Source organism: Prionailurus viverrinus, chromosome D3 (assembly GCF_022837055.1).
Source record: "Prionailurus viverrinus isolate Anna chromosome D3, UM_Priviv_1.0, whole genome shotgun sequence".
Classification (NCBI taxonomy): domain Eukaryota; kingdom Metazoa; phylum Chordata; class Mammalia; order Carnivora; family Felidae; genus Prionailurus; species Prionailurus viverrinus.
Window position 1 is genome coordinate 50,238,072 of NC_062572.1, and position 26,700 is coordinate 50,264,771.

At 45.0% G+C, this 26,700-nt stretch overlaps 1 protein-coding gene across 1 annotated transcript in view; it reads right to left on the reverse strand.

The window, feature by feature from the left end:
- The window catches only part of KCTD1 (potassium channel tetramerization domain containing 1), a 188,289-nt gene extending 163,570 nt beyond the window's left edge, over positions 1 to 24,719 (reverse strand). Inside the window, exon 1 of the mRNA XM_047828567.1 lies at positions 24,634 to 24,719. Within this exon, the coding sequence (XP_047684523.1) occupies positions 24,634 to 24,642 (9 nt within the window). The 5' untranslated portion in view covers positions 24,643 to 24,719. The remainder of the gene's footprint in view (positions 1 to 24,633) is intronic.
- Between the last annotated feature and the right edge of the window lie 1,981 nt (positions 24,720 to 26,700).

Consider the following 26,700-nt stretch of genomic DNA (forward strand, 5'->3'; position numbering starts at 1 on the left):
CCCCGGGAATGTAAAAGTATTTTTATATCAGGAAATTGTTTAACATATCAGGACTTAAGCAAATTAAGGGGTGAAAATTGATAGGATTTCATCAATAGATGCTTAAAAGACATGCAATACAGTAGACATTCCTAAGTAAACTCTAACTAAAAGATGACTATAAGGAAAGCACTTAAATATAATAAAAATATTTCCCAAAACCCTCCACTAATTGTCCTCATAACAACAATTAAACCATTCTATTTAGGGGCACCTGGCTCCACCGCTGATCCAGCTCTGCCCTCAGTGTGGAACCAGCTTGGGAGTCTCTCTCTCTCCCTCTGCCCCTCTCCCCCACTCGCTCTCTCTCTCTCTCTCAAATAAAATAAAATAAAATAAAATAAATACAACCATTTCATTAAAAATCAAGATCTAGACGGAAAAGCCTATTATGACCATTACAGTTTGACTTTGTCTTGGGAGATCTAGTAAATGTAATAAAAAAAGAAAACGAGTAACTAAAATAAACACTTGAAAAGAGAAATAAATACTGTGCATTTTTGCCCATGATATAAAATTCAAGCGATCCTAGTGGTTTTTTTAAGCATTATAATTAATAAGAAAATTTAAGAATCAGGATATAATACATAAATTGTTAGCTTTTATTTACTCTAAAAATAATCATATAGAAATGGAAAAGAAAAATATTCTATGTATAAAATAGTGAGCAAAAATATCAGAGAATACAGCTAATAATAAAAATGCATCTCGGGGGGTGGGAGGGAGGGGAGGGTGGGCGATGGGTATTGAGGAGGGCACCTTTTGGGATGAGCACTGGGTGTTGTATGGAAACCAATTTGACAACAAATTTCATATATTGAAAAAAATAAATAAAAACTTGTAAAATAAAAAAAAATGCATCTCTATGAATAAAACTGATCTTACTAAGGGCCACAAAACAAAGTCAGACCAATGGAAAGACATGTCGCATCCTTGGTGAGAAAGCGGAATATCACGATACTATTAATTCTCCCCCTAAATATATAAGGACAATGTTATTGCAGTTACAGTTGCAGGCTTTTTTTGTTGGGGGATATGGAGGCTAGATAAAATTATCTTAAAGTTCACAAGGAAAAATAAATACTCAAGAATAACCAAGAAAAGAATAAAAAAAGGACAGGAACAGGTTGTCTTACCATCGCATCAGAATATACTATAAGACCATTATGAAATAAATATCTTACTAGTGTGAGAATGAGAAACGGATCAGTGGAAAAGAAAAGAGAATCCAGAAGTAGTCTTATATATGCTCATTTAATATACATTATATATCAAATGTGGTAGTGCAATTTAGTGGGGAAATAATAAATTGTTTTAAAAATGAGACCAGTATAACAGGGTATCCATCTGAAATAAAAGAAAAGAAAACTCCTCTTTTACACCATATACAAAAATACATTCCCCCAGAGAGTACACTTGTAATGGTAAACAATAAAACAGGACAAAATATTGCAGCAATATCTAGGAGACTTTGTGTACAATCTATGGACAAGGAAATCTGAAGAAGATTGGAAAACACAAAGACTCTAAAAGAAAAGATATATCTGTCCACATTAAAAATGTATATGGTAAAAGATATATAAACAAAATCAAAATACAAATGACAGATTTGGGATAAAATACTTGGAGCGGCAAGTATTTAAGTATTTATACAATATGGGAATTAATTATATAAGAATAAAGGAACTTATATAAATAGAAAGAAATTTTATAAATTGGCAGCTCAACAGAAATGATCAAAGAATATGAAAGGGCAATTTACAGAAACACAAATCCAGGGAGCCAACAAGTGTAAAAAAAGATGCTTGAATTTACCATAGGTGGGGAAATGCAAATTAAGTAATAACGAGATGTCATGTCACGATCAGCAGGTCAGTCAAAATTAAAAACAACTACAGGGGCGCCTGGGTGGCGCAGTCGGTTAAGCGTCTGACTTCAGCCAGGTCATGATCTCGCGGTCCGCGAGTTTGAGCCCCGCGTCGGGCTCTGGGCTGATGGCTCAGAGCCTGGAGCCTGTTTCCGATTCTGTGTCTCCCTCTCTCTCTGCCCCTCCCCCGTTCATGCTGTGTCTCTCTCTGTCCCAAAAATAAATAAACGTTGAAAAAAAAAATTTAAAAATAAAAAAATTAAAAACAACTACAACATATGCCATTGGTGGATATGTGAATTTTATAGCATTTGAGGAAAGAAATCTAGCATTAGCCATTAAAATTTAAAATATACATACTCAGAAGAATAGATAGGCAAACTGTGGCATGTGCAGACAATGGAATATTACTCAGATGTAAAAAGGAACATATGCCACATGCAACAGCATGGTTTAACTTCAAAAACATTGTGCTGACAGAATCATCCAGACACAAAAGAGTCCAAACTGGATGTTTCCATTTATGCCAACTTTAGCAGAGGGAAAACTAAGCTCCAGTATTAGAATGTATGCCTCAGGATGTCTACCGATAACAATATCCAGAAAGGCAAAGATTAGAAAATAAATGAATCCTCATTAATACAGGATGGGTGATTGTAGGACACACCAAGGACTAGGGTACTGTCAGTGAAAAAAGAAAAAAAGAGAGGTACACCAAGTGGCTTGGAGGGATTTCTTCAAGACACTGTTTATACGTAAGTGCAGAAAAGCATTAACATAATCCTGTGTTTGTGAAGCAATGCCCCCAGCCCCAAACCCAAATGTGCGTAAATGCATACGCGTGTGTATGTTGTGTCTGCAACTCATTATAAGGACATGGAGGAAAATTTGGAAACATAATATTAGGTACGTTAATACGGATCACAAGGGTAGGGAATGGAAGGAAAGAAAAGAGTGACCTAAAACAACAGTGTATACGATATGATTACATGTGTGCACTTAAAACTTCTATTTAGGGGCTCCTGGGTGGCTCAGTCAGTTAAGTGTCCGACTGTTGATTTTGGCTTAGGTCATGATATCCCGGTTTGTGAGTTTGAGCCCCCAGTTGGGCTCTGTGCTGACATCACGGAACCTGTTTGGGATTCTCTTTCTCCCTCTCTCTCTGCCCCTCCTCTGCTCATGCTGTCTCTCTCTCTCTCTCTCTCAAAACAAACAATTTTAAAAATTTAATAAAAACATTTATATTTATAGGGGCTCCTGGATGGCTCAGTTGGTTGAGTGTCCAACTCTTGTTTTTGGCTCAGGTCATGATCCTAGGGTCATGGGATTGAGCTCCAGTTGGCTCCGCACTGAAAGTGCAGGCTGCTCAAGATTCTCTCTCTCCCCCTCTCTGTCCCTCTCCTACTTGCACGTGTGCACTCTCTCGTGCGCTAAAACATAAACATAAAAATCGGGGCGCCTGGGTGGCACAGTCGGTTAAGCGTCCGACTTCAGCCAGGTCACGATCTTTCGGTCCGTGAGTTCGAGCCCCGCATCAGGCTCTGGGCTGATGGCTCAGAGCCTGGAGCCTGTTTCCGATTCTGTGTCTCCCTCTCTCTGCCCCTCCCCCGTTCATGCTCTGTCTCTCTCTGTTCCAAAAATAAATAAACGTTGAAAAAAAAATTTTTTTTAACATAAACATAAAAATAAATAAATAAATAAATAAATTTACATTTATAGAGGATTACTCCAGGAAAACGCTGCCCATCTTGTTGATAATTTGAATTTGATCCTTGGGTTAAACCAGACCTCCCAGCTATGCATTTGGACTGCATATCGGTCTTCCTTTACTTGCACAGAATGGAACTTTAAAAGCCACCTCTATCGTACAAAGAAGAAACTAAAGCTGGAAAGCTTAACCAACTTGCCCCAACGAACACAGCAAGGAAGTGGCAGACCACGGATCTGAACCAGGCAATCTAACTCCACAAGCCACACCCACATGTTTGCTAAAGGCCTTCTGAGAGTTTAGCAGCCTGATGAGTGAGAAACTTGCCCTGGGTCAAAAATTTAAGGAAGTGCTGAAAAACTCAGAGAGCCAGATAAATAATATTTGGAAACAAAAATGATACGAATGCAAACCCCCACCCCCCGACATTTGAACAAAAATAGCAAAAAAAAATTTTTTTTTAGATTTTTTAAAAGTTTATTTTGAGAAAGAGAGAGAGAGACAGAGCGTGAGCAGGGGAGGGATAGAGAGAGGGGGAGACACAGAATCTGAAACAGGCTCCAGGCTCTGAGCTGTCAGCACAGACTCCAACGCGGGACTTGAACTCATGAACTGTGAGATCATGACCTGAGCTGAAGTCAGACGCTTAACCGACTGAGCCACCCAGGAGTCTCCCCTCTTTTTTATGTTTATTTATTTTGAGAAAGAGAGAGAGTGTGTGTGAGCAGGGGAGTCACAGAGAGAGAGAGGGAGAGAGAGAATCCCAAGCATTCTCCACGCTCAGCATGGACCCCTATGTGGGCTCGATCTCACAACCGTGAGATCATGACCTAAGAGGAAATGCAGAGTATGTCACTTAACCAACTGAGCCACCTACGTGCCCCAAGAGTCCGCATTTCAAACAAGCCCATGGTCGTGCCCATGTTACTGGTCCATAGACCTCACTTGCTTTCGAGTAGTAGGGACCAGGACAGAAAGACTGAGAAGCAACAAAATAATGATAGGGCTCTGGACTCCAGCGTCTGTGTAAGGTTCTACAATAGCCCTGTCAGATGGGTTGCTGCCCATCAAAGACCACCAGGAACACCCTCTAGTCACACAGAGTTAGATTTATTTACCTTGCTGCAAGAGAACACATAGCAAGGGACCACATGAGGGAGTTGGAAGAGTTTATTATAGGATTTGGGCTTGTGCTGGGGGAAACTCAGGAGGGGTAGGGGCTGGGAGCCGTGTAGGCACAAGGGCAATGTGATGACTGGACATCTTGGTACTTTTTTTCTTTCCTCTCCTCTCCTCTCCTCTCCTCTCCTTTTCTTTCTTTCTTTCTTTCTTTCTTTCTTTCTTTCTTTCTTCTTTCATTTTTCGGTCCAGGAGGATGACGGGTTAAAGTAGATAAAGCTCCATCATAGAGAAGCAGTGGTCACACAAATTAGCCAGAAGAGGGGCACGTTAATTATGTCTGTGGTTGCTGAGTGTCTTTCTGTCTGTCTTGGGTCATCCCTAGTCACAAGTGGCCTGTGGCTGGTTTGTTCCAACACAAGTATGGAGTGACCTTTTCTGATTATTGTTTTAATCCTGTGAGTGATGTTTATGTTCCCTTAGGAGCACTGCAGCCAGTGCTGTCTAGACCTGGGCGACCCGGGCCCCAGATCCAGGCTCTGTGCCTCTGAGGGCCTCTCACATTGGAGCAGCATGACTGGAATTTTCTAAGCGCTTCCCCAGTGTCCGAGACTGGCCGGGGCTGTCTGTGCCACCGTGCAGGGGCACCCTGAGCCTGGGCTGGAACTCATGTGGGCTCCAGGTCCTGTTTCCCCTGCCTCAGAGCACTCTGAATCTCTACCCTGACCGCGGGGTTGCTCTGATGCCCCGAGGAGCTCAAGACGATTCCCGGGCCCATGTGGTCATCTGCCGGCCTGTGTCCGGGCACCTGTTCCCGGAGGGCCGCCTGGCAAGCGGCTTGTTCCCACCAGCCAACACAGGGTTTCTTTTGTACAACTGTGTGGGACCAAGCTTCCAGATGGGTGCTGGCACGCCGATCTAGAGCGACTGAAACTGATTTTTGCTTTTGTTTTTTTACATTTAGTGTTTTATTTATTTTCTAATGCACATTTTTATTTAAAAGTTCTTTTTAGTTCCATTGAGGTATAACTGACACAACTGTGAGACATTTAAAGTGTACGTTGTGATGCTTTGAGATACGTCTACATTGTAAAAGGATCTCCGCCTCCCCCCACCCCCACCTAGCTAGTTAACACATCCATCACCTGACATATGCACCTTTTTTTTTTATTTAGTGAGAACACTTAAGTTCTACTGTCTTAGCAAATGTCAGTTACACACTGTATTGTATCGACTATAGTCACCATATTATACCTTATATCTTCAGACCCTATTCATCTTAGAGCTAAAAGTTTTCCCCTTTTACCAACCTCCCTATTTCCCCCACCCCCCCAGCCCCCTTCAACCCTTCGTTTCTGAGGCTGTTTTTTAGATTCCACTCAAATTGTTCATATAGGGGGGCCCCCATGAAAAATATTTGCCGGGGGCCCCTCACATCCAAGGATTGGACCCATCACAGCCTAGCGGGCAGCTGCTGGGGCCATTATTGACTTTTTTGAAAGATTATCACCCTCCTTAGAAAGAACAGGAAACAGAGGCTCACGGAGGTTAAGCAAGTCGCCCGTGACTCTGCAGCAGGTGAATGGGGACGCAGAGCCCCAGACTCCCATGAACACGCTCTAACCCATGCACTCCCTTGGCCATTCTGCCAACCCCAAGGGGACCTTGGATGACTCCAGCCCCATCATCCATGTTCCATGCACTGCTGACATTTTGAACACTGCTCCCGCTTTTCAAATTGCTTAAATGGTCTTTTAATTTTTTTTTTTTTCTGCATGGTACTTGTAAATCTCACGCATCTTCCATATTTTGCTCTTTCCCTGCTGCCTCCTCCTGACGCTATGTCCTTTGGACCGATACTGATACCCAGTCCAGATTTGTCACAGGATGATGGAAACACTCCAGAGCATTAACTTTGGCTTTATGTGAACACCAGAGGCTGCGAACAACTAAGAATGTTCTCTCAAATGGCACGGGGACTATCCAGATTGCTGGGGGTGGTGCTGAGGTTAGCTGTGAGGAGGAGGCGGCATGTGGGCAGGGAAGCAAAATGTGTTAAGTCTTCTATTATGGGGTCAGCCCACCCAGTGTGGCCACCCTCCCCACTGCAGATTTCAAGAACTAGAACCAGAGGGAAGTTGGGCCGTGACTAAGAGGCTCCATGCCCTCTCAGCAGAGAGAGGGGGTCTTGCGGCTTCCATGACACGAGGCCTCTTTTATGCCTTTGGAGAAGATTCCAGAGCACAAAAGTATTAGGAAGTCTCCTTTGTGTGAGTTCAGTGGTCTTTGGAAGCACTTGGGAAGCAGTGTCTATCATGGAAAGCGTGTTGACTTCGGAGTCTACTGATGTGGGCCGGAATCGCAGCATTGCTAGTATAGTAGCTGTGACCCTGTGGAAGGCACCTCAGCCCTCTGTGCCTCAGTTTCCTCCTCTGAAGGGTGGAGGTAATAATTCCTTCCTCAAATGACTGCCGTGAGAACTGACTGAGATGATGCTAGGACAGTGCCTGGTACCGGGTACACTGTGGTCATTGGCATCTTTTTTATCTTAAACTGTCTTATTGACGACAGCTTCAGAGCGTGGGCCTGCGCTCCCTGGTGTCACTTCAAAAAGTTGGGGGAGGGGCACCTGGTTAAGTGTCCAACTCTTGATTTCAGCTCAGGTCATGATCTCTTGGTTTGTGGGTCAAGCCCCACGCCGGGCTCAGCACTGATGATGCAGAGCCTGCTTGGGTTCTCTCTCCCTCTCTGTCCTTCCCCTGCTTGTGCTCTCTCTCTCTCTCTCTCTCTTAAAATAAGTAAATAAAAATATTTTTTTTAAAGTTAGGGAACCTCTCCCACTTATATGTAGTTTGTTTTGAAAAATGGGTTACAAGTGAGCCATCCAGGAATACGTCCAAACCCTTTCCACCCATTTTCCATGTTCAGCCTATATCACCCCTGCAAGTCATGAAGTCCCAAAACTCTGCACCCTGCTGTGTAAAATAGAAGCTCCTTTCACTCATCCGGAAGCTTCCCTTTCGGAGCTCACTCTATTCCTAACCTTCATAATTTCCTTGACACTTGAACACCTTCTTTTTCCTCTTTATCCATTTTGTGTCTCGCTCACTACAGTGTTTCTGGTAACTTGAAGACTTTCAAGAATATTCCAGGGCTGACCACACCCTCCTGTTTTCTTCCTCCTGCTCAGTGTTTCTATGCTGAAGGCCCGGTGTTTTGTGAGCTGCTTAGGGAAGGTCAGTTGGTGGCCTTTGCTTTGGGGTGAGATGTATCTAGGCTTGACCCCTGTCTCTACTACTCAGCAGTCAGCCATGTGACTCAGTCCCATGTGTAAAGGTAACTGCCATAAGTCTGGAGGGGGTCAGTGGGACCACACAAGGAAATGCTTGGCAGGGCGGGAGACCAGGCCCAAGAGCTGTGACAGCCCTGGTGGCCAGTCCACCTTGGAGCAAACCTCATCTTTTCTTGCCTAACTCCTGCCAACCTCCTCTTGACCAACTTTCTGGCCTCCCACACTACCCATTTTGCATACTGTTGCCAACTTCTATTCCTAAAATGTGACTTTTATCATGCTGTCCTTCTATTCAAAAAAAAAAAAAACCCAAAATCTTCAAAAATTCCCCCTTGATGAGTCTTGCGTTTAGAGCCCTGCACAGAATAGCCTCACAATTTCCTCCCTCTCTTTTCTCAGCCTCCTCTGCCTCCACATCCCTGCACCTGTCTTCCAACATCTGAGGATTCTACAAATATCTGGAGACGCCAACAGGCCTGCCACCCGGCCCACAGACTCTGGAGCAATGAACACCCCCGGGGAAGTGGAGATCTGAACTCTGCCTCCAACTGTGAACGGGGGTTTAGTTGGGGGTAGTTCAAGTCAGAGGAGACGAGAGTGCCTGGCAAGAAAAGACACAATGAAAAGAGAAGATGATGGCAGGGACATAGGGTATGGGGGCAAAGAAGTCTGGAGAGGCGGCAGTCTGGGGCCTAAGTGGGGCAGTGGGAGGTGAGGGTGGGGGGTGCATGGCCCCCTAGGCCAGCACAGGCGTTTGGGTTGTGGCCTGTGCCCGGTGGAGTCTCCTGACCATTCTTAAGCAAGGATGTAGCATTCTGTAATTTCCAAAGAAAAGGGCAGTTTTAATGGTCATAGAAGGATGTTATGGTTATTAGAGAGAATTGGAAAGATACAGAAAATATCGAAAAAACATAAAGAAACAAAAACGAGAAAACGCAAATCTTGTGGCCTAGAGGTAAACATTGATAATGTTATTGCATTCCCTTCTTATTCTTTCCCTCCCTCTCGCACCCTGCCTCCCTGTAACGAGTGCTCACTATGTACAAGGTATTGTTGTAAGACCTCTGCTCAGTTGATCCTCACGACAGCCCTGTGTCGAAGACAAAATAATTTTCTGCCCTTACAGATGGGGGAGCGTTAAGAAGCTTCTCTGGGCTTCGGACCAGAGGGCAGGCTCTGAACCCCCGGGGCCACATTGCTGCTTGACGGTCACGCGGTCAACACAAACACACGTGTATGTAGAGAAAGGTGAAATTTTTGTTTAAAATGGAGTCTGGCATTCTAATCTTCTGAATCGGGGTTTTAAAAAGAATTTTGATGGGCGCATGAAGGGGCTGTGTAGGTGGGGAGTCGTTCAGAAAGTGTGTTGGGAAAGACAAGCCCACAGGAAAGAGAAGGACGAGGTGAGCATGGGGGGTGGGGAGGAGGTGATGAGTACAGAGACCTTTAGGAGGTGGAAATAACAGATGACTCAGTGTGTGTGCACCTGAGTGCATGTGTGTGCATGTGTCCATGTGTGTGCACGTGTGTGTGTGTGTCAAGGAGGTAGTTGAGGGAAAGGACATGATGAGGGAAATCCCAAGGATTTTTTTATTGAGCACCTAGGTGGGTGGGAAAGCCCTCACAGGAGGGAGGAAAGTTAGGGGGACCAGGAGGGAAGAGTTCCTCTGGGGCCTCATGAGAGGGTATTTTCTGCCTCCTGGACCTGTTCACTAGGCAGTTAGACACACACAGGTGGAAAAGAGTGGAATCAGCTGCATCATTCATACTCAAGTCTAAGGACGTCAGGTTCCCTGGAGAGGATATTTAAAAGAGGAAACAGCAGGGAAAGCTTAGGGACAGGACGTCAGACAGGATGGCAGAGTCTGATGGTTGGATTCAAGAGTGGCCAACACACAGAGATCACAGACCAAGTGGGATGGGATCAGGAGGAGGAGGCCACTGGACTCAATGCTCTCCTCCCCCAAACCCCGCTTCTGTGGGTTAATCTCTCGGCCACCTTTCACATTCATTTTTGCATGTTCACCCCTGCTTTATCGGTCCCCTTCACTGTCCCAGCCTGGTGTGCCTCTAAACCCGATTTATACCCTCACCTCCTCCAGCAAACCTTCCCAACTGCTCACCACTGGGCCTCCAGCCCCCTGTTTCCTGCCCCCCCCAACCCTGTCATTTATCTTGTTTCCTCCCAAGATTCCAAGCATCTAGGGCAGAGGCTCTGCCTTCCTTGGAACCCCACAGTGCCTGATCACACGGTCCTGATTAATTGGTTGTTTATAATCCATAGCATAGAGTCTATTATTCTACTTGTATAGTTTGGATTTTTTTTTTAATCTTTATTTTTGAGAGAGAGAGACAGAGAGACAGAGACAGAGTGCGAATGGGGGAGGGGAAGAGACAGAGGGAAACACAGAATCTGAAACAGGCTTCAGGCTCTGAGCTGTTAGCACAAAGCCGGACGCGGGGCTGGAACTCACGAACCGCGAGATCATGACCTGAGCCGAAGTTGGACACTTAACCGACTGAGCCACCCAGGTGCCCCTGTATAGTTTGGATTTTTAAAAATACACTTTCTTTACACCAGGAGCTCCTCTACCTTTTTTCGCTTACTCTCGGCTTTGTGAGTTCTTCCCAGGGCATGTTCTTCCCTGTTGGCTTGGCCTTTTGCTCCTCAAATGCTCCACAGGCAGCCTGGGAGCGGAGATGCATCTTCTGTTCCCTTGCATTTTCTCACTTCCCCATTGGTCTCTGTCGCCGACGTCCGTCACTCCCAACTGATGACAACCCCTCATCCTAGAACCCCTGGTGCATTCCTTCTGGCAGGCCATGCTTGCCTAAACACTTAGCTGTTTGTAAGTACCTACTCACTTAATCTGATGGGATTAAGACACGCAGCATCAGCTCCATGCCTTCTTACAGCATCAGCTCAGTGACTCCCTACCAGCCCTCTAGGCAACTACAATGGCAGGTGTCAGATCTCCACCGAGAGCTGCACAACTTCATCTTGAGTTCCTCCAATCCTCGTAGGTTCCACGTAGAGCCGGAAAGAATCCTCACCCACATACAACTGTGTTTGCTTGTGTGTGTGTGCGCGCGCAATGATTATGATGATGATGGCGTCGATAAAAATCACTATCATTTTCTGAGCACTTATGCATGGCAGGCCCTATGCAAAGTGCTTTATCGACATCCTTCAGTCAGTCCTCCCTTCTCTGCCTGCCACTCTTCCGTGCCCTGTGGAACCTTGGGGTTGCTCTGAAATCACCGCAATGCTGGATAGGAATTTTTGGCTTCCTTGGTGGAGGTGAGATGGGGGTAGACCCAGAAACTCCATGATCAGCACAGAGGCTTTGGAGGACACCCATGGCGGCAGTGAAGTGAACTGACCTGATTCTGCTTCATCTCTAGCTCTTATCGCCCCTCCCTCACAGAGAGGAACTGGGGTCCTGATGCTACAGTCCATCCGGGGAAACAATGACCTTCCCCTGGAGATCCAGCGCCTACGGAGCATGTGTCTGTGACAATATGCCACCAAATAAGCAATGCTTGATGGGATTCTAATTAAATTAAACAGAGAAGATAGAATCTAGGAGGGTAAGTTTCCTTAAAAAGAACCAACCGTCTTCCCAGTCTTGCTTGTTACACTTCCACGCCTGCTTAGGGCTATTACCTTTCTAATTGGAAAGAAGTAACAAACCAATGGTGTGGAGGTAGAGAAATACAAAATAGAACATTTCTCTATTTCTCTAAATTGTTTCAAAAAAACATCCGGTTGAGGAACTGACCAAAAAGAAGGGGGGGGGGCACTTCGCTGAGCTACAGGATTGGATGTAAGGGACAAGCAGAGATCGAATGTGGTGTTTAAGGTCAGTCAAGTGCCGTGAAACTATGGAAGACTGCAGAGGTTCTGATCCCAAGAAAAGTTAAAAATAAAGCCTTTTAGAACATCCTAGGTCTGGAAGTGCTGTTCCATTTTGAAAAGGCACAAGAACACACTCTAAAATAAAAGGTGATTTGAGAAGGATGACCTACGAGGGAGGGAAGGGGGAGGAAGGTGTGAGGCACCAGACTGCCGTGGGCAGGGCACTGGCGTGAGGGGAGGAAGGCCCGTGCAGGAGGCAGAGGGGTATTCTGGTTCGTGTCTTAGTCAGCTTGGGCTGCTATAACAAAATACCATAGAATGGGGTGCTTTAAAAAAAAAACACCTAAACTTATTTCTTAAAGTTCCGGAGGCTGACGGATTTGGCTTCTGGGGAGAGCTCTCTTCCTGGCATGTGGATGGCTGTGAGACAGCAAGCTCTCCGGTGTCTCTTCTGAAGAAACTAATCTTGCGGAATCTACTGGATCAGGGCCTCATCCTTATAACCTCATTTTCCCTTCGTTACCTCCATAAAGGCCCTACTCCAAATTCGGTCACACTGGGGGCTAGTTAGGACTTAAACACATGAATTGGGGGGGGCACAAATAGATGGATTGTTCGGCAAATGGCTGTTGGTTAAAGGGAAGGGGCCAGTGACAGGAGAAAGACAAGGCACAGCAGGAAAGGCAGAGAGGACTAGTGGAGCCACGGATGGGATTTCTGGCGTCAGGGAGTGGCGAGAGGAGACAGCTTCTCAATAATCATGAGGTCAGCTTTTCTGATAAGTGGGAATGGGTTTGGAATTTGAGAGGAGTAAAAAGATCCAGAAAAGCCTCCATGGGGAATGGGATAAGAATAAAGTGGGGGCTGCCATGCAATACCAAGGGGCCAGGCAAGGTGAGCTACCGTGATGGCCATCCAGACATCAGCGTCAACGTCATCTCCTTGTGGACGTCTCACCTAACCACACTGTTTTAATTTTCTGCATAGTACTTAGTGGTATCTGATGAAGTTATCATTCCCCCCTGTGCGATGTAGGCTCCATGGGACTCTGGATTCTTTTTTTTTTTTTTTTTTTTTTTTTTTGGCTTGCTTGTTGCTATTTCTAAGGCTGAGGGTAGTGCCTGACACAGTAAAAACCAAGGGAGTCTCTGCGAGCTGAATGGACGAAACGACTTTGCAATGGCGCCAATGAAAGAATTAGGTGACCTTCCACCCGTTGTCACTCAGGCTCCCAGGATCAAAAGTGTGGAAAGAGAAAGGTTATCCAGGACTTGCACTGGCAAGGTAGGAATGACAGAGGGGGCCACGTGAGGAAGGAGTCGAGGGTGCTAGTGAGTCTACTGTGGAAATGGCTGAAAAGGAGAGAGATGACAAGGAAGAAAGGCAGACAGGGAGGGAGGGAGGATCGCAGACGTAAGAAGAGAGGAAGCAGGGAAGGCTGGAAAAGCGGGTTTAGTAGGAACGAGTCGGAGAATGAGATACTCTGGTCAACAAGAGGAGGCTAGAGCCAGAGTTTGCTGGACACCAGCGTGTGTCCACAGGTGGCTGCCAGTGTGACAAGAAATGGAGGGAGGGGGACTGAAGTTTAGCCCCTCAATGCACCGTGAAGTGGGGCAGCCCTTCCTAAGGCGTTCCATTAGCGGTAATTCTGACAGTTGACGCTACTATCACAATCAAGGGCTCCGTGGTCAACTAAGTTTAGAAAGCATGAGTTAGAAAACTGATTCACATATTGCAGGATTTCTACAAATTTTTGAAATACTTAACAAGACTTCAAAGAAAGGTACAGTGTGCTCCAAATTTACTTGACTGATGAATCCTTTTTATTTCTCTCTAGGAATATCCCTAAGGGCCTTCTGTTCCCCGAGAAGAGAGGTCCTCAAAGTATGGTCCCTGGGACAGCACTATCAGCATCCCCTGGGGACCTGTTAGAAATGCAAATTCTCAGCTCCCATCCCAGACCTCTCTGATCAGAAAGTCAGGGTGGAGGCAGGATTCTGAACAAGCTCTCCAGGCAATTCTGATGCATACTAAAAGTCCAGAACCACTGAGCTAGAAAACACTTTTGAGAAGTCTGATTCGTGTTCAAATCTGGGAAAGACTATTCCTTAAGGGGTGAGATGAGTCATTCGTGTTAATGCTAAGGTCATATAATATGACCACAGAAGTTGAAATGGAGAAGAAAAATGTGTGTCCAATTGTAATGTGCAAATTAAGATTGCAAAATTTAATATCAGCCTAATTCATAAATCACATCAAGATTTGAATACGAATGACTTTGGATTGCTGATTCCTTTGGATTATTCATCTTGTTATGTCCCTCTGTTAGCACGATTCAAGAGCTGACTTTTTCCCAACGTACTTTATCAAGTTGTGGGGGGGGGGGGTGAGGGAAAGGAAGAGAAATGGATTTGAAAAGTATTTCCTTTCTTTCCCCTTGTCCATGCTTTGACAGAGTTACCGAAAAGTAATTATGAGGCCAAAAGCTAGACAGCAATGGAAAGGAGAAGATAGATCACATGGAAGCTGTATCATCACCTCTTAAGTAAAAAAAAACTGACCCTAAGTTTCTGTATTATATGTCTGGCTATCTAAACTCATATTTAAAACCTGATTTTAAAAGCAATTATTTGGGGGGGCGCCTGGGTGGCTCAGTTGGTTAAGCATCCGACTTCAGCTCAGGTCATGATCTCACAGTTCGTGAGTTCGAGCCCCGCATCTGGCTCTGTGCTGACAGCCCAGAGCCTGGAGCCTGCTTCAGATTCTGTGTCTCCCTCTCTCTCTGCTCCTACCCCGCTCAATGTCTGTCTCTCTCTCATTCAAAAATAAATAAAAGCATTAAAAAAATTTTTAAAGCAATTATTTGCAAAGAGCTTTATAAATCAATCAACTCAGGAGCACTTTATCTACTTTTGTAATAAATGGTTGTTGGGTCAGCACAGATTTATCAGAAGGTATAATTTTCAAGTGTTAAAAAGCGTATCTGTCCCATTCCCTAGCAGAATAATGGTGTTTACCACGCATTTGTAGTTTGCAAAAAAGTTGTCAGAAATAATTCGGGATATATGAATGCTTCAATGGTACAATGAAAACAAAAATGTGACTCAAAGGAATCTGGGCGCATGTTTCCAAAGTAAAATTAGAATCTAGGCCTACATCTTAAAACGCATTTCGACTCGGAATTTTCCTAAAAAGGGGAAAAAAAAAAAGAAACAAAGAAGACCCCTTAAACAATTATACAGAGCTAAATGATTAAGCTTTTTAAAGTGCTTTAGCCAGAAATAGTCTTAAGTTTCTAATGCATTTAGACATAAAGGCATATCAGAAATGAAAGAATAACATTGTTCAAAGATTTGCATGAGCACAAAGGCTTAATTGGAAGAAAAAAAATGATAAGAAATGTCTCTGATTTCTTAAGGTAGAAGTTTACAGAACTTCCACTCTTTCACTTGGTCAGCTCTGGTTCATTGCCCAGCAATATACATGACTGGCGGGGTCCCCGTGAATCCACTGGTCATGAATTCCCATGGGTCCTTCTACTAAGTGGGGATGAGCTACACTAGAGGTAGGTCTAAATTAAGATCTGTGTTTCCTATAGAAAACCACCTGCAGCTCTTAGCTAGTTTAATTTGTGCAACCTTAGAGTGATCCATTTCTCAATACTATGGACCACTGAACTATAGTATTGCCAGCATGAAGGAAGGCTTCATTCTGAAATTGTGGCCCTCATCTACAGAGTTGTCTGTTCTCCCCAACTTCATTCAAGCATACTGAAGAAAGTTCAGGTCCAAAGTCATTAGACTGCAGATTCTAAAACCTGCTTCCTATTCCCAGAGTTGGAACGGCATTTCTGATCAGAGAGAGGTTGAGTTAGTTCATATAGCAGGTGAATTTCTTTCCCCATGTGAATTCCTGGAACTCATATGCAATAGCGCTGTGCTAAGAGTTGGCCCTCATGTATACAGGAAGGTGATGGCCATCTGGCAAAGCACCTGGACCTTCTTACCTCCTCAAAAAATGATGAGCAGTGATTCTGGAGAGGAAACCAGTGCTAAACAGAAATAAGACCAACCCCCATCTTTGCGGGCCACTCACAATTTCTGAAAATGGTTCTGAGGTTATAAATACCTAAAGGCCCTGATAGAAATTTTAAAGGGTAAGACATTTAACATTTTTTTCATGTGCCTTATCTTATACAATTGAACAAAACCCCCGTATACTCACACTGTTGATTTCTCTAATCTCTAAATCACTCTAGTAGTTACAGAGGGACCCACCATTTAGCACTGTAATATAGTACAATCTCCCCCATTAAATTGTTTTCCTGGGGGGCACAGAGTAGTAAATATTTTTTTTCTTCACTTGCTAAGGTGGGAGATTAATGACACCCACCTTATAGGTGGCTGAGAGGAATAGGGGAGCTAACATACGTGAAATTCCGAGCACAAGAAAAGTGCTTAATACTTATCAACTACTGGTAGCAACCATTATTAAGAAGAGGCAGTAGTACCTGGGAGTTAAGAGCACAAACATGGAAGCCTGAGTGCAGCATCCAAATCCTGGCTCTGTCACTCACCAGTATGCGTCCCTGGACAAGTTACTTAATCTCTCTGGGCCCTGATTTCCTCATCTCAAAGATACTAACAGTACCATCCTCTTGGGTGACAAATGGAAATTGGATTAGATACTATATTACAAAGTCTTTGGAAAACATCCTGGCACATAGGAGGTGCTATACTGGTGTTACTATTTAATTCTTACCACAACCCTCAGGGGTGGGTGAAGCCAAGGTTTCGGGTCATACAGCTAATGGTGGGTCCACAGTTCTAAGCAAGTAGAAGAGGCAGCTGATGTCAGTACGCTGACATCAGAGGTTACCTGCGAATCTCTAGTTGCACATGACTGTTCCATTCCCTGGTGGCACATGCCTGCCTCAGATGGTTTATCACCTTCACTAGTATTCCTGATTACTAACTGGCAACCCAGATGCTCTTAACGCACAGCATGTGCCAGCATCCTGCATGCCAGAGGTTGACAGCACTTCCTTGTATTGATTTGCTTAAATGCATAGGAAAACAGATCTCTTAACTTGTCTCTGGGAAACTGACAGCGAGTGGATCTGAATAGACCACCGTGCCTGCTTTCTCTCCCATCCCTGGTCCACAGCACAGGGGGAAATGGGTAACTCCGAGGGGTGGATTCTTCCAGCCACCCCTGTTGAGCCTCAGTTGTTTCTGTGAAGGAGCCAAAGGAGGTTTTTAAAGTTGGCTCAGGCTTCCCTTTGCACTGAGGGTGGGGCAATGGTGAGAAAGTAAGAGAAAGACCAGAGGCTAGGCCAAGAATTTTGCTTGTGAATGTATACCACTGCCATCTGCTGGATGGAATGGGTATCAGATCTGTTCCGATGTTTCTTTGCTGTATAATAAGCAAATTCACTGATTTCCCAATATGGGTTCAGAACCTAGTGGTTTCATCATTTCACAGAATCAGTTCTAAACGTCTGCAGATCTTGGAAATCTCATGACAACCGTGCACAGAAGGACTATCATGTGAGTAACTGAAAGGTAAGCTGATGATGTCTTTGAAGCAATGCCCTATTTGGCATTACTAGTTCCCCAGATCAGAGTTAGTCTGTTCCCAAATGGTTGATCGAATTGGTTAGAATAAGCCCATAACTATCCAGCAAGGGCATCTGGCAGGACTTGGACCCTCCTGTCAATGGCAAAAAGTACTTACAGGGAAGTGAAATCACCATCTGGCCTTATTCTTGTGTTCTCTGAAATTCTGTGTTCATGTATCCAGTAATTACTTATTGGGCACTTATCCTGTGTGCCAGGCACATATCAAGAACTAAGGAAGCAAAGAGGAATAAACGTAGTCCCATTTAATGATATTAAATGGATATTTTCTGAGTGCTTACTACGTGCCAGGCACATGCATCCAGTCCTCAGAACCACCTTAGGATTTATTATTATCTCCTTGTCAATGATCTTATATTATTTCATTTACAAAGACCTTATACTATTATCTCATTTAGAGTGACTCTTCCTGTCTCATTTACAGTTCAGAAAACTGAAGCTTAGGGAGATTAAGTAACTTACACTAGATAATACAGTTAGAGCTGGAGTGAGATTTGAATGTGGGTAGTGGGAGTGGACGGGTGGAGAAGAGAAGGGTTGGCAACATGGGGTTATGTAGATGTTTTTTCTCATGTAGAGAGTCTGGGTCGTTCATTTTACACACATTTTCTGTCCCATTAGCACAGAATCCCGGTAAAGTAAAAGTGCCACACAACACTACGTAATGTAGCAGCAGATGCTTTGGAAAGATTGATCAGGAAGAATATCCCTTCCTCTAGCAAGCATCTGAAATCTATCTAGTTAACATTCTCTTCAGTTCTTAACTCTTCCTAACAGCAGCCTCAGTGTCGACAGCAAGACCTGAATTATCGTCGGTTCTCATTGAATGGAAAACAAATCCGCGTTTTGGCCTGCATGACAGATATGGGAGAGTGAATGATTTGCTCAGCAGCAGCTAGGGAGCGATTCAGATGTATGATCACAACAACCGCAAATCGCTTTTCATTTGTTCTCTCTCTGCTCTTGTGTACGAGTAGGGAAGGTGCAGGTGCTAGTGAGGGGATGCCAGGGTGGATGGGAGCAGGAAGAAGAGAAGAGACGACGAATGGAAGCTGGTGGCAGAGAAGAAAGACACTCTGTGCCAAGTGCCTCTGAAAAGTGTTCAAATAGTTTCTACTGGACAGAAAGAAGTAGAAGTGTAGGTGGGACAGGAGAGTGGCTAATGGTGGGTAGGGGTTTGTAGTCAGCTCACTTGGCTAGAATCTCTGCTATGCCAGTAGCCTAGTCTTTGACCTCAGACAAGTCACAGAATCTTTTTATTCCTTACTTCATACACCTGTAAGATGGGGGCTGGCTTACAGTGCTGTTTTGGGCGTTTACCGAAGTAGTCTAGACTGCCCTCCGTTAATTTGCAGCATGGGGCCAGAATTTGGATGGATCCGTTAGAAAAACTGCCTGTAGGCTGGCTCGATGCTATTTATTTACACATCAGTTTGCTATACATACTCATATTTTGCCTCTCCACATCCTATAAGGCAGGTTGGAGAGTTATTATCATTCCCATACTTATAGAAGAAACGGATCTCCATGTGTTTGGTTGAAATGAAGATGTTTGTCCAAGCACAGCCTGCCCTCAGGGCCACCCACATGAGAATCACCAAAAAAAAAAAAAAAAAAAAAGCATTTTATGGAATCACATTTGTGTATCAAACTCCTACGCAGAGAGTGGTTTTCAAATTGTTTCCTGGAAATAACTGAAACCCGAATTTCTTGGAAGGAGCTCCAACCTGGAATTTCCTAGAAGTACAAACAGAAAGGGGAAAGGCTATTATAAGCATTCATGGCAGATTTCTTTCACTGAAATTCTCTTTCAAATCAGTTTTGAAGTTGAAAGAAAAACTGAATACCTAATTTTAAGATTATTTTTAAAATTAATCTACTGTTCATCAGCCAATCTTATTTTGGTGGTGAATAACATATTGGGCAAAACACTATTTCCTGATTGTTGCACGTGCTTGTGAGGCGCAATGTGAGGGAACGCGTTTTAGAGAAATAAGAATGAATGGAAAGAATGGACAAAATATTAGAAATACCGAAAACAGTTCCACATAAGTATTAAAGTGTAGTACTGAGACACAGTAGCCTAGGATCAGTACAAAAAGTGAGGGGACACAGGCACTAAAATCTAACTAAGGGGGAGAGAGCAGAGCTAACTCAAATCAGACCAAACAAATGCTACTGTGCTGAGGTTCTGAAAAGTTCTGTTACTGATCTCTAAGAATTGTGCCAGTTATTTGTATGCCGGTGGGCTTTTAGAAAGCGTGGTTGAACAAGTTTTCTAATAATTTAATATATGTTCATGAAACTTTTAACACAATTACCTGCACTGTAAGGCACAGACTTGACTGTCTTTCTGAAGGTTAAACACGGGCCTATTCAAATGAGGGGGTGCCTGGTGGCTCCGTCGGTTAAGCGTCCAACTTCAGCTCAGGTCATGATCTCGCAGTTCATGAGATCGAGCCCCGCGTCGGGCTCTGTGCTGACAGCTCAGAGCCTGGGGCCTGCTTCGGATTCTGTGTCTTCCCCCTCTCTGCTCCTCCCCCACTCACACTCTGTCTCTCTCAAAAAAATGAATGAACATTAAGAAACTTTTTTAAAAAATGGTGAATTCCAACTTAGCTGGAATTGGATACACGGACCATCGCGGTTTAGTTCATAAATGAAAAGGCACCCTGGATAACAGGGTGAGAGCAGGGAGATCAGCGCCTGACACGGTACATGCTCCATACACAATTGTCAAGCAAGTGGAGAGATTGGAGGAACTCCGGTTTCCCTTGTGAGCTCAGTTACACAGGATGTAAATGAGACTCATCAGTGCTCCTCATTCTGGCTACTAGAAATGAAGCGAAAGCTACAAAATCTGCCCCGTCTTCAGAATCCCAATGTCTGTTCAGTTAACACATCAGAAACCTAGGCATCGACATCTCTCTTCTTGTTCACTGATAAACCAATCCTTTTACTACATTCTGTCAATTTCACCCTCTAAATACAGCCTACAATTTTACCTTCCATCCCTCTGTTTCCCCTGCTACTACCTGAACCTCAGCTATATCTTCTCTTGCCTGAATGATTGTTATAGTCTTCCAAGGGCTATGCCTCATTCATTCTTGGTGCCACTATTCATCGCCCACAGTAACACTGGAATTATCCTTTCAAAACACAAATCTGATTAAGTCCCTTATACTTCAAAGCTCTAATCGTTGTTCAACTGTTTGATTAACGTCTGTCTCTCTCCATGTGAATCTTAAGCTCCAGGAGACTGGGGACTCTGAATGCTTTTTCTCACCATTGGGTCTCTGGCATCTAACACAGTGTTTTGTATACAGCAGGCACAAATAAATATTTGTTGAATCAATAAATGAACCGAATGAATACTGGCTTGTCATTCTTAAAGGATAATCTCTCTGTTTTGCCTTCCACACTGTTATCTCAAATCAAACTCATCAACACGCTTAACGTGATTTACATCTAGTACATTTTTATGAATGAAAAGCCAGAGTGCCTAAGAAAATTGAATTGTTTCTCGCTTCTGCATGAGTAAGCTATTAAAATAAGCAAACGTGCTTGCATCCGAAATTTTCATTTTTATTCCCAAGATGGTTCATCCTAAAGATGGAGAAAATAAGAGCTCCCCTTGCTTGGGAAACTGTAAATTGCAGTCCCAAAGAAGGTCCGGAAATACAGTTTAAGATCCAACTAAATATAAGCCTTAATGAACTGATGGCTCACAAACAAATATCCTTTGAATGATTCAAAATGGAAAAGATCTTAGCAGAAAACACCACATTTCAGAATTAGGGAACAATCATTCTGATTTTAAGATGTTGAGAAAAGAAAGCATTTGTGCAAACAACTTATTGCTAAACCTAGAACTACATGGAAGTTTAATTTTCAGAAAGTTCTTGGATACAATACATCTTTCGCTAATTACTTTTACATTTAACAACAAACTGCTTTGGATAAATAATCGTATGCCAAAAGGTCCATAATGCTATTTAACAAATGGGATAATACATTTTCATCATCATCTAGTAGAAGTCTTAATACATTTACTTTCCCAGTACTTAGGTAGTATAATTTGTACCATAATTACTGAATATTCTCCGAAATAAATACCTCACATCAGAGTAATGTGGATGGTCAGTAAATCACTATTACTTAAATAAGGATGAACCAAGCTATCATTGCGCACCCCTACTATGCAAGCCCTGGCAAAGAATTACAAATATGAAAATCTTACAGCTAGAAGAGAGACCTCTAGTGTGTGTTAGAGAACTTTATATTGTGCTTCGGGCATAATTAATACAGCAAAATCACTGCAGTCATTTTGAATACTGTGGTGGGAGATTTTTTGCCAACTATCATTCACGCTCGATCCGCTTCAGAATTTCTTCCCAGCAAATGTATGATATTTTTGCCTACTTTCTTTTTTGTAATCATATTGCCTAAAACCAATGAAGTTTTCTCCGTGATGCAAAGTTTTAAAATTCAACGGTCACCTTTGCAACCTAATTAGTAAACATTAAACCTACTGTCATCATAACAATCGCTAACAATTCTTAGCATTCAAGCAGCAGCAGGACTCCTGAGCCAAATTGTTGCAGCCAGTGTGCGGTCTCCTGAACACCAGCCCCTCACGGTAAGCCAAATGCCACACAAATATAAACACGAGGAATAGATCGGCACATCGCCCATTATCCAGGAGACAAATGGACCCACTACTATTTCAAATTCACCAAGTAGGTTAGCTATTAGATTCCACGGTTTCCTACATATGCAGGTAAATTCCTTGATGTAAAATCAGATTTAATGAATCATGCAAGGCATCAGCCTCAGCCTTTAAAAATCCTTTATTTTCTCCTTTTCCACATTAAAAACACATTTGAGATAAACACAGAAGATGTTTCTCCAAAGAACACACATACACACAAAACAGGAGGTCTCTTAAGGAGTCTACTGCTGAGAAGGTAAAAGCATTTTGCTCATTTTTAATTTGCTAAAACAATCCAAGCATGCTTGGTACCCAGAGGGTATTCTCAAATAAACTTGTATCTCTAGCTGCCAGCTTAGTTGATTGAAAACAGAAGGCAAACGTTTCTTAAAGAATGAGTATGTTAAACTGTTATGTCTCTCCCAGTTCCACCAAGGACACACACACACACACACACACACACACACGCGCGCGCGCGTCAAAGATTTGCTTGAAAGCAGCCTCCAGTTCTCTATGATCTAAAAGGTAATGCAGCATTTGTACCAAATTACTGCTGCCTACTGCGGTGCACCTCTTAGCGAGGAAGCCGGTGCCACGGGGACACTGGGCAGTTCCTGCGTGCTGTTCTCCACGCACAAAGCCGACAGCCCCATTTGCAACTTTGCTAACTTAGTTGGTTTCCGCCCAGCCGGCCCCCGAAGCACAGTCACGGTGAAAACGTTTTGATACCAGAAAATCATTTCCACGACAGTTGCAAGTGTTCGAAAGCACAAAGGCAGACACTGCCGACCCGATCTAGCTAGGAAGTTTCGGTACTGGGGCGGCCGTGCGGAGCACGCGTCCAGGTAAGGGATTTCTGCACCTCAAGTCTGGTGCTCTCTCCCTGGATGTTTTGGGGGTCGACCTCACTTTTAACGCGAACTCGCCAGAACGCGCCCCCCACCCCACCCCACCCCGTTCTTTTTTGAGGAGGCTCGGACTCTATTTTCCAGCCGGGTCCCTCTGGGGGGCGGGAGAGGAAGCACACTTCACATTTCAATAAAGAGGGGCGGCGGAGTGGGGGGGGGGGAGGTGGAGGGGAGGAAAGAGGTCAGAAAGGAGCCAAACTGCATCCCTCCCGCCCACCTCCGTGCCCCAAGCGCTGGTTCAGGCGCGGAGACGGGAGGCGGCCGGGACACTCTGTCCCTTTAAGGGAACCTTGGCCGCCAGAAGGGGAGGGAAGGATGCGGGCTCCGGACTCGGACTCGGCGCTGCAGGCATCGCGGAGTAGAGGCGAGCGCAGCAAAGCCACAGCCATTACCTGCAGCGCTCACATCCTTCCCCCACCCCGGCACCCCCTCCCCCGTCCCCGCCTCCCAAGGAGACTTCTAATCCGGAGCATGTGCCGTGCCCTTTATCCGGGGAGGAGGTGGGGAGGAAGAGGAATGAGAGCTTTTTAAAAATAAATGAAACGTTTGCACCCAGGGAGGGGGGGGGGGGCTGGAAAAGGGAGGGAGTGGTGGGAGGGGGCTTTAAAGGCGCCCGGGTGGGCGGAGGCGGCGAATCCGGATCAGCCCGGCCGGAGACGGACGGCGGACAGCGCTGGGCACCGGCCGCGGCTCACAAAGAGGGAGCGGCGCGGTCCGGCCCGGGCAAAAGGGGAAGGAAAAACCGCCTCGGGGCCCGATCCGCTCGGCAGCCACAATGGCGTCTTTCACTGGGCGTCCGGGGGCGCCACCGAGGCTGCGGGCGAGGAGGGGGCGGCGGGCCCCCACCCCCCGGCAGGCGGCAGGAGCGGAGCCCGGGGCGCCGCCGCCCCCGCGCGCCCCGCTGGGCGCTGCGCTCGGCTGGGGGCGCTCGGGCCGGCGGCGGCGGCGGGCCGGGCCCGCGGCGCCGGGAGGCTCTCGGCGGGGCTGCTGTGCGGGCGCGGAGCTCTGCGCCGGGAAGAAAGGGACGCGCGCGGCTCGGCGAGGAGGGAGGGGTGAGGGGAGGGCGGGGGAGAGCCGCGGCGAAGCGGCCGCCGGGGAGGCTGGCGCGCGAGCGGCGGGCGGGCGAGCGGCGCTGGCACAGGCTCCGAGAGCCGCGGCTGCTCAGCTTCCAGATCCGGAACCGGGCCCCGGCGCGCGGGCTCCGGCCGCCCCGGCCCCGGCCCCGCCGGCCGCGCCCGCTCCGCCCCGCTCGCGCCCGCTCCCGCTCGAGGAGGAAAGCCGAGAACCCGCAGAAGCAGCCCCGGAGCAGGCGACGGCCGCTGCCCCGCCGCCGGCCCGAGCGGATCCCGAGCCGCCGCGGCGGGCTGTGTGTGTGCGAGTGTGCCGCGCTCTCGCCCCATGCCTGGCACATGCGTAAAAGCGAGTTGCGCCCAAAGTCCCAGCCATACCCTCCTTAGCAAATAATAACAAACCCAAACCGTCAGATCTTACCTGAAACATTGAAGCACAAAGTCTCTCTCCAAGTCCCCTTTTCCTTTTCCTCTCCCCCCTTTTCCGATTTCTCTCCCAGCGATCTGCTCGGCTCGCCACACCAGAGAGAAATGCAATAGCTTGGCTAAGGTAGACAGAACAAAATACAGAGAAGAGTTGCTCCAGGGCTTTGAAACCCCTCAAGGCAAGGATCAGGATACAATTAGCTCATGCCTCTACCTCCAGTCTAAATCAATCTCCAAAATAAAACTTAAATCAAATTAACTGATCACTGGGCAGACAATTGATCTCCTTCAAAAATAAAGCTCTACGTATACGTATAGATAAATACACATATAGGAATTTTTTTTCCAGGTTTTTTTTTTTTTTTTGGTGGAAAAACAGTCTTATTCCAGCCTCCAACTTGCTTTTTACCCTCCTCTTGCACAGAAAAGCTGATTTTAATCGTTGTGATTAGTTTTGATGTAACGTTTCCGCGGGCGATTTCTGCAAATGGATGGAGTGTTTCTTTGCCAAAAGAGGGAAAAGCAGCAGATGATGATAATTATAAGGATTGTTGGTTGTTTCTTTTTATTTGTGTTTAGGGCTCTCTCTTCACTTTCTCAAGTTGACCTGACATTGCTGTTACACTAAGGTCGCACAACTTGTTGATGAGGATCACCGCCCTGTCTGATCAAAGGATAGGTGATAATTTGGCAACAGAGCAGCACATTTTTGGTTCCTTTGGCGACATAACGTCCCCAATGACGTGGATAAAAATAAGCACATGCAGTCTGCTTTGCCCCAATCAAGTCTGAATCAGCGCCTGGGGGTGATACACAAACTCATTTCAAATGTTCAACCATGCAGAATTGCAAAAAGATTGAAGGAGTTACACCACATTTTTTAAAAAAATAGCAAAATTAAAACAAAATCTACATTAGGTGTAGCCAAAGACCTGCCATTTAGGTTTTATTTGATCAACCTTCTGAACGTATCTCGCCAGCTCCCTTCTGTTTGCTTCTCTCCACCTGGTACCTTTTATGGGGGTGGGAGGTGGGGTTGAATAATTCCATTATTTGACGGAAGTGCTCAACAGAGCTAAAGAGAGTCTAACATAAACACATTTCCCCAGATTGCAACTCTAGTTCTGATCTCCCCCGCTCCTCATCACTACTCCTTCTTTTCTAGGTCTTTGTTCAAAGAGACTGTGCCTGAGCCAGTCGTTATCTTAATTCTTTCTAGTTACAGTGGGATATTTGGTTGTAACTCTGAGGTCACCTTTCATTAGTGTTATATCCTTGCAGGATACTTTTTGAAATGGTATATTTTTTTGAGCACTTCACAGTTCATTAATTCAAAGACTTTGCTGACATTTCTTATGAAAAAGACCAGGCTGTAAGGCCAAGGAAACTTAAAAAAAAAGAAAGAAAGAAAGAAAGAAAGAAAGAAAGAAAGAAAGAAAAAAAAGGAGGAAAGAAAGAGAAAACCCTAAATAGAACCAGACATGTCCTGTGAATACCTGCAATTGGCAGCCTTGCACAGGAAGTCTTTTTTAAACTATCATCTTTCTTTTAAGGTAAGAAACTGCTGCAATCCCAGCAGCAAAGGGAAGGTTCAAGGCTCTAAAAAAGATCGCCAATCACATCAGTGTAATAGCAACGAGTGATTAATGTCATTATGAGAATCAGGGGCGTTGGTAGATTTTTTTATTTTAACACAAGTTCACATGACACGGGTATCTGTTTTGAGGAAATCAGTGACCTGCAGGAAGAAAAAAACGAATGGCCCCCAAAACAACATGAAACAAAGTCACATTTTTCTTTGCTCATTATCTTTCTCTTCCCCCGCTCCCACCCAACACATCCTCTAATCTGCAATGAAAATTTTTAAATGGTCACGAAACCCCAAATTCAGTTGAATAAGAACTTTGTTCTTGCCCCCCAAATGGCACTAAATGTTAATATAGGAGGATGTGAGAAGACAAGAGACTGATAATGACTTAATACATAGAAGGTGTGGCTCGAAACCACTTTTATTAAAGTCTGGAGGGTCTCGTGTCACTATCCTGGAATGTTAGAGCTGGGC